The 8,888-nt window shown below is 36.8% G+C and overlaps 1 protein-coding gene across 1 annotated transcript; it reads right to left on the reverse strand.

Moving 5' to 3' along the window:
• On the reverse strand, positions 2,629–7,777 carry LOC109331421 (polyadenylate-binding protein 8-like). Its single transcript, XM_019565901.1, has 9 exons — positions 7,537–7,777; positions 5,724–5,842; positions 4,945–5,601; positions 4,778–4,855; positions 4,603–4,692; positions 4,043–4,180; positions 3,733–3,906; positions 3,438–3,644; positions 2,629–3,143 (listed from the first exon to the last, which is right to left on the reverse strand). The coding sequence occupies exons 1-9, from the start codon at positions 7,775–7,777 to the stop codon at positions 2,901–2,903; spliced, it is 1,947 nt and encodes a 648-aa protein (XP_019421446.1). The 3' UTR covers positions 2,629–2,900.

Here is an 8,888-nt window from a genome sequence, read left to right on the forward strand (position 1 = left end):
GTTACTGTGTGACTGGGGTTAGTGTGTTTCATCTCTTCCCATGATAGTCTTGCTGGTCAAAATAGGAGAATATTTACTACATATAAACTGATCAAGTAATTAATTCATACCAATCCACCAAGCAGGATGGTAGATGTAGGTATGGATGAATATTTGGCTTCTGAGAGCTATGTCTGTGGTGTGATTTATATGCATTTTTCTCTGGAGTTCTCATCGACATGTGGACAGTATACCTCATTAGGGCATTATCTTTGTTAAATTGTGCTGTTTTCCCATGCCTGGAGTTTCCTCTCCTTTACTTCACCTTGTTCTGCAGCTTGTCCCAATTTTCAATTATTAGAGGGAAATCAGGTATTTTCCTGGCTGAGATCCTCGCTTAGAATCAGGCACAGTCTACCATTTTTACTTGTGTTAATAAAGGTTGATTAGATAAATTTGAGGAAGAAACTAAACTAGCATATAGAGCACAAGGGAAATAACAACATATCAGGATTGTTGAATATAAATAATAGCCCTTGTTCTGAAATGATGTGAAATGAGTGAAAACTATCTGTGTATATCAGTTCCAAGATAAAGAAAGTGCTTTCCTATAACTTCTGATTATCTATTTCTTTAATAATGAAAACATTCATCTAACTTTCAAGTCATTCAAATATTTGGATTGAAGTTTCTTGCTTAAAAATAACAGTATTCCTGTATGTTAGAATAGTGGTGTTGAGAAAGTCAAAATCAACTGTACATGTCACATTCTTCAAAATCATAGCTGAAAACTATCTCTCAAACTATAAGTTCTGTAGTTTCTACATCTGAATCACAGAACACCACTACTTGGCAGGATCATCAACTTCGCTTGAAGATGTTATTTGAGCAAATGTTCAAAAAGTATCAATGAAGAAGGGATTTACCATCGGAAAAATAAGTTAGTTGATAAAAGCATGTAAGGGGGATGTACAAGAGAATATAGTTGTCCATGTGAACTTATTATGCAAACTCCGCTTCCATCACTGTTTTCTTAAAGCAAAGGATTGAAAGTCTTATTGATTTTATGGTTCTCAAACTATATGTTTTACTTAAAAAATAACTCTCGGATGAAATTAAGACCAATCTAGTTACATGAGCAAAGATATTAGTATGAAAGATACTAATCATCTTATCAAATCATAAGGATTCAGCACAAAGCTATCAATATATCAAATCATAAGGATTCAGCACAAAGCTATCAATATCTAACTTGATACATGTACACATCATCTATGATTTGGCGGTGTACAGCATTTGACATATTAGCGTATAACTTGCATGACTATATATTCTGATTTGTTATTCAATGGTGCAAAGCTTTAGGCATGTACTCATAGGATAAGGATGTAATGATGTAGATAAAACAAATTCTGAGATGAAAGAAAAACATTCCAGACACAAAGGCAACCAAAACTCGTTCATCACTGTACATTTCCTTGTTTTTTACTTGGCACAATTGTCAGATATCGTGCAGCATTGCTTCTATCATCGTCTGAATTGAGGCTTGTTTTTGGAGTGATAACCATGATTATAGGAATTTGTACAGCACTATTGTTTTCAAACTTAGGAATAGGTGGCTTCCGTGACCCTTCAGTTTTACACTACAAAAATATTGTTTCCAGGATTTACAACTATATAGAGCATGGTATCTATTTTGCAACTATATTACTAAGTTTGATAAATGTTTTCCAGGATTTACAACTACATTGACCATGGTCACTAGTCATTACCATTAGTGCTGGAGCTGAAGCTCAAGACAAGTTGCTTCTAATTCCTCACAGGAATTTTTTATCATCTGATTCAACTTCTAAGGGAGAAACTTTTTGAAATATGCATTTAACTTGGCGTAAGCTATTGTAAGCTGTGTCAAGGTCTTCATTTATCAGCTTTTGTTTCTCAATCTGATCTTCAATTACTCTCTTGGATTTTCCCAATGTCTGTATTTCTGATTCTACACCTTAGATGCTATTTTGTGCTTCTTGAAATTGCTTTGTCAAGTTCTGACTCACCAGTTACTAATAACAGCTTTGCTTCCAAGTCTCTCTTGGCAGATTTTGTGTTCCTTAGATCATATTGATTATTCTATGTGTTGAAGACCACACTATGATCATCTAGAAAAGTTACGTGTGGCTATTACCATAACGAAAGGCAAGTATTTCTCCAAGGGGACAATTCTGTCAACGCAAGACAAATGAACCCTCCATCATGCTATTTATATTGATGAATGGTCCATGCATCTCGGTGTGTAGTGATTTTTGGGTATATAGACTTGTCCATCCTATTCTACGCATACAAGAACAAAGCGGCGACATAAATGAAAGGGTAAAGCTGTAAAACAGAACCATTGGCTTTGCATTGAAACTAGAGTCAGGTTGAACCTGGGACTAGGGATTGAGGAATCACCTACCTTTAAGATACGGCATTAGGATCCATTCGCAATTTGATTTTTGAAGAGAACAAAGGAAAATAGAAGGCTCTGAGAATCATCTTACAAATATACTTAATGACTCTAATGTTTTCCCCTTCTATCCATTACCCTCCAAATAAATTATCGTGCAAAAATACCCTTATTGTTCCCAGGCAAGGCATCATCTATGACAATTGAACTCCACCACAAAGGCACACTCTTATCCCCCCGCACACAAAATCAATGCAATCAAACAGACAAACATAACAAATTTTTCCAAGTACCAAATTCAAAGCATATATAAATCAGTGTTCAAATAGTCCCTTCAAACAAGGAAGATGGTGATGGACAAACCAAACGAAAAGCATCTAAATCTAATGAAACAAACTCAACCTAAAAACTGGATCAAACCCAGTGCCGATAATAACAATCCATAATCACGCAATAATCTCAAAATATATAAAAAAAAAACTCAAGAAACAAGGTTGTCATTGAGTGATAATGAAGACAGCTGATCGGCTGCACCACCAGCCTGCTGCTGTGCAACATTCCTCAGGACATCCATCGCCTCAGCCACCTTCGCTTTCAGGGCTTCAGGTGACTCGAGCAAGTGCAGCACTTCAGTCTGGTCCATCTCCAAAAGCATGCCAGTGACCTTGGCAGCATTATCAGGCTCTAACTGTTCCACGAGAGGATAAAGATTCTCACCCAGCATCTACAAAATACACAATCAACATACAAGAGTTAGTTAGAGACACTAAAAAGGGTGGCCTGGTGCACAAGACTCCCATATAATCGGATCTGGGGAGGGTAGATGTACACAACCTTACTCTCACAACTCACAAGCAAAGTGGTTGTTTCCAAGATTTGAACTCATGACCTCCGAGTCACAAGACAAACAATCTTACCATTGTTCTGAAACTCACCCTCACTAACAAGCAATAAATAAAGCTGCTCATCCATGGGAAAAATTTAACATTGTAAACATAGAGTGAGTATAAAAGTGTACCGTCCTCTGCTGCTCAGGGGAAGCATTTGCCAGAGCAGAAGCCAAAGCTCCAATAGGAACTTGCTGGGAGAGTCCTGCATCATGAATTGGTATCCCACCCACATCATATGGAACAGAAAACATGCCTCCAGCAACCCCGGGGATGGGAACTTCAGGAATACCCCTACCAGGAGGAGGATAACGATACACACGTCCTCGAGGAAGCATCTGTCAATCCAAATATTATGAGACCAATGTTCCAACTAGGATATAGATTATCGAAAAACATATGAACACAAGATGATACTCAAACAACCTGCTGTGGCATAAGAGGAACAGGCTGCTGGGACTGCTGAACTCCTCCTGCACGTCTTCCACCAGGACGCTGCCCCTGTTGTCCCTGCTGAACCATTGGCATAAAGAAATTTGGCATGGGAGCCCCACCAGGCCTCATACCAGGCACAAGTTGCTGTTGATACCCAAATCCAGGCTGACAAAAGTTTCAAGGTCAGACAGGAGATTGATGACGAAATTACTCAATGGCGAAACAACATAATCAGAGGAATAAAATTCCAATCCCTTCACAATTTCACTAAATGAAGTAGATACATAATAGAAATGTTTACCTGGGAAGGAATCATAGCAGGAGGCCCTTGACCATAAAATATTTGTTGACCAATACCTGGACCACCAGGTGGGTACATTGGCACACGAGGAGCAACAGAGGGTGCCACTGTAACAGGGCGCATTTGGGAAAATTGAGCCTGTATAAAGTAAATGAATCCAATGTATAAACCTATTAATGTTCACCAGGACTCAGTAACAAAATACAACACAAAACTAATCTTTATTGCATCGATGATGAAGCAAGACACACAGCATCACCATATCACAAGTTCCTGATCCCAAATAACAGAAAGACTACCAGGACTATCTATCTGAAGGAAATATAATCAATGCAGAAAACATTTATACTTTTCATATTATAATCTCCATTTAGATCCTATTACAATCAATATTTCCGTTGGGTAGTGACAGAATAAGGCCTGTGTGTGTAGATGAGTATTTCTGCATGTGCTAGGAAGACAGAAGACCGTGAAGAATTAATTCTACATCGGTAATGCATAATTCCACCTACACATTGTCCAAGTGCAGAAAAGTCCTCGACATTTAAAACAAGACATACCTGCAGTCTAGCTCTTCTATCCTCTTTCCTTTGGGCCAGAGTCACATATAGAGGTTTGCTTACCACAATTTTTCCATTCATATCCAAGAGCTGCCAAATGGTGAAGGAAAAATTCATTTTCATTGTTTAACTAAAAAAACCCTATTATTTTCAACAGGAAAAATCCAAGACTTACAGCTCTAGATGCCTCCTCAGGGGTTGAGAATGCAACAAATCCTGATCCTCGACTTATGCCATTGGGGTCTCTCATAACCTTTCAAGTAAAAAATATATATATATATATAATGTACCGGGAATTAACAGCTAAGAAACACTTAGTATGAGGGCAATTATACAACGTACCTTGCAAGAGGTAATGGTACCGAAAGACGAGAACAGCTCCTTAAGTTTTTCATCACCAATGCTATCATCTAAATTTTTGATATACAAGTTTGCCCCTTGATATTTATCAGCGGCTTCCTTCATGCTCTGCTCAAATTTAATTTTCAATTCATGCTCCCTTTCAGATTTCTTTTGAGCTTTGCCAACGTACCACTCTTTGTCATCAAACTTCTTGCCATTAAGAGCCTCAACAGACTGAGCAGCATCATCCGTATTCTCGAAGTTTACAAATCCAAAGCACCTTGATTTCCCATCTCCATCCCTCATCACTACAGCACTGGTAATTGGTCCAAACTCACCAAAAACCTTCTCCAGTTCATCTTCAGTGGTTGATTCAGACAGATTCTTTACAAAAACATTGTTGAATTTTGCCTTGTCAGCTGAACCTTCTCTCTCTTGCTTGCGAAGGAAGGGTCCCACGTAAACTTGCTTATCATTCAACAGCATACCATTCAACTTCTCAATGGCTTTTTGAGCAGATTCTTCATTATCAAATTGTACAAACCCATAGCCTTTCGAGTTACCAGAAGAATCTGTAGCCACCTTGCAAGAAAGGATGCTCCCAAATGAAGAAAATGTATCATGTAATGCCTTGTGGTCAATCGTCCTGTCCAAATTCTGTAATAACCCACAAAATTAAAAGTAAACAAATGGCAATGCCAGAACCAATCACGCTAGGTAACATAGAAGCTCTGCAGGATTCCATAACAGACAATGTGGAGGAACCAATAAATGTATACCTTAATGAAAATATTTCCTGCTCCACTTTTACGGATACTGGGATCACGGTGAGAATACATGATACGTATGGGCTTGTTATTGAGAGGAGTGAAGTTCAGAACATCCAATGATCTGGCAGCTGTAAATATGTAGCAAATATCTTAGTAACAGCAAGTAAAAAGGGAAATCAACCATAGAAAAAGTTACAGAAAATGAAATTATTAAACTATCAGTCTATATTACTAAGGATATATAACCATAAGTGAAGATCAGATCAATGAGTACGAAAACTAATTAGATTAGTAATAATCACATTAAATGAAGTTTTCATGACATGGTGATAACTCTTCACATCACACCTATCAATGTATAAAGGCAATAAATATCAGATGGAGAATAATAAAGAACATAAATATCAACAACTAAGCCTTTATCCTAGGTGCGGTTGGCCAGATCGAATGACGCAATAATGCTCTATCATAAATTATGTCCATCAACAAAGCCTTGATCTCTAAGTTTTTCTTAATAATTTCGCCTATGGTTTGTCTTGCCCCTCCTCTTCCTCTAGGAATTGGACTAGCCTCCACTCAATCTACTCTTCCTACAGGCTTCTACCGGTCATCTCCACCCCTCTTCAGTTAGTAATGCATAATTCTTGTGGCAAACCATGTAGCATCAAAGGACTTGAGAATTTGTGGATATGTATTTTAAGGTCCGGGGAAGCAGTTTGGTACCTTTCTAACGGTAAAGAACTGATCTTAGGGGCACTAATTTCTTATTACATTCCAATTTCTTATTATATCATATGAAGTGACGTGACTTTAGTGGCCTGTCCAAAGAAAACCTAATTACTACATAGTTTGGCCCTCAACCTACAACTAGATGTGAACTACAAATTCCAGAAGCAAAATGGAAAACGTTTGGGATAAAGTTAGGTATGCTCAGTGTTGGTCCAGGTCTCCTGGCGATACACTATACATCCAGGACCTTTTTGGGAAGCAGAACTTGCAAGGCTAGCTCAGGTAAATATGGAGTCTGAAGTATAAACCTACCTCAAATTCTCACACTATTGCTAGACAGCCAACCATTGCAGAAAATGGCGACCCCAAAGTTTCCCTACATCATTAATCTAGATTTGTTGCCAGATGCTACCATACGAAACTGCATTTAATGCATAAGCTACTACACCTCACTCTTTCCAATAATCATTCCTTCCACACATGAAAAATGCCAAGTTTACATTATTCGTCCAGTAGTGCAATTGTCTCTAGAATAATTTTTCCATACTACAGAAAAGGCATGAAAAAGTCCTCATCTTATCCCCCTTTGAAGAATTAAACATCAAAATAATTAACTACGAAAAGCTTAGCTTTGGAACAGCATGCTAAGTTTTCATCTTTTACTCTAAACTAAAAATTGAATTCACAATGCACCTTTCAACATGCAAGTCTTTTTGCAAGCACATCAACATTTATAAAGCAATAAAATAAAACATGCCAGAACAAATTTACCATACTTGCTTGATAAGCAGCAATAAAAGCCCACTCTTGCATTAAATAGAAATTAAAAGCATCAATTAAGATAACAAGCATTATCAAACACATCTTCATATAGCAAATATGCCATTTAAACACTCCTTTAGTTGTTTCTAGCTTTCCAATTTCACCATCACAAAGCAGTACATAAAAACTAATAGCTAGCATGAACCTCTCACCAAGGAATTAACACTAAAATAAAAAACACTGATGATTTATCATTTAACCACAATTTATAAATGAAACTATTGCGAAACTTTCATTAAACCAAATTGTTAAGAGAAAGAAAAAAACTAACCATCTTGGGGATTGCTGTAATTGACATAACCATAACCAAGTGATCTTCCAGTGGTTAAGTCCCTGCAAACCCTAACAGACACGACCTGACCTAACTGGTTGAACAGGTCATAGAGCTGCGAATCGGTTACGCTTGGGTCAAGATCTCCGACGTAAAGCGACGTCGTCACGAAATGGTTACCAGCACCACCAGCACCGTTAGGACCACCCTGAATCGCATTCTGAGGTTGAACCTGAGCCATAATCTGATTCCTAATTTTTTTTTCTTTTTCAATTTTTTCTCTTCCTCTACTCTTCGAAACGATACAAACCTAGAAATAACAGATAGATAATAGACACAGTGAAATTATAGAAACTTCGGAGAAATTGTTTTTATTTTTTCTTTATTTTTATTTTTATTTTATTTTTGATATTGATGAAATAGGTGAGAAGATAGATATAGTGATAGATGCGAAAAAAGATAATGGTGGCCGCCGGAATAACCGGGCGGCGCGTGAGTTCAAAAACAGAGAAACGAAGTGAGAGCGGAAGAAGAAAGAGAAAAAAGAAAGGAAGAGTGAGAGAGTATAATATAGACGAATAAGGTTGGGTAAACCCTAACACAATCTAACGAGGAGATCTGAGCCGTTGGATGAGGGAGGGTGTGGGGCCAGGAGCGGTGAGAGAAACGGTGACTGTAGATTTGGGGAGATAAGGGTAGAATGAGAAAGGAAAATGTAGAATGATGGAAGATTGAAGATTCCAGGTGGTGGAAGTGAAAATAGAAAGTAACCTAGTTGGTGAGGGATTTAGTTACCACCATGTCCTAAAGAATAAATAGTATATTATAATGCATTAAAAAAGTATCCAAAAATGTTACTCATTTTTCCTTTCATACATTAGGCCCATTTTATTTGTAAAATAAAAACAACTTTGATCTTATTGCTTTAATTCTAGTGGGGCATAGGGGACAGCTGTAGTGTTAAAGATGCCACCACTTCTTATTGACATTTCAAACATACACGATATGATTAATTATTTATTATTCAATAAAAGTGTGATGTATATTAAAATAATATTTCAGGTCATATCATACTTTTATTTTTTGGAGTTATATTTATGTAGTGTAAAGATTTATACATAATCAATATATCATTTAATGTTCATTTGAATTGTTTTTATTTAAAAGTTAATCATAATAAAAAATAAATAATATATTAACAATATAAAAAGTTTTTACATTATCAGACATTTTTTCTCTCTTTACTTTTAACTTTAACTTATTTAAGTTTTAGAAAAATCTTTATGCAATACATGGTCACTATGGTGAATCCTAAATTAGACAGGGAAACAAAGAAAAAAATGACCAATCTT

The sequence above is a fragment of the Lupinus angustifolius genome, chromosome LG17, assembly GCF_001865875.1.
Source record: "Lupinus angustifolius cultivar Tanjil chromosome LG17, LupAngTanjil_v1.0, whole genome shotgun sequence".
In the NCBI taxonomy this organism is placed as follows: domain Eukaryota; kingdom Viridiplantae; phylum Streptophyta; class Magnoliopsida; order Fabales; family Fabaceae; genus Lupinus; species Lupinus angustifolius.

Excerpts from the sequence above, each read along its gene's own strand:
- LOC109331421 (XM_019565901.1), bottom strand. The coding sequence starts at position 7,777 with ATGGCTCAGGTTCAACCTCAGAATGCGATTCAGGGTGGTCCTAACGGT. Across the intron at positions 4,856-4,944 it reads GTACCATTACCTCTTGCAAG|GTTATGAGAGACCCCAATGG; the intron begins GTACGTTGTATA and ends TTTACTTGAAAG. Across the intron at positions 3,907-4,042 it reads CTGCTATGATTCCTTCCCAG|CCTGGATTTGGGTATCAACA; the intron begins GTAAACATTTCT and ends AACTTTTGTCAG.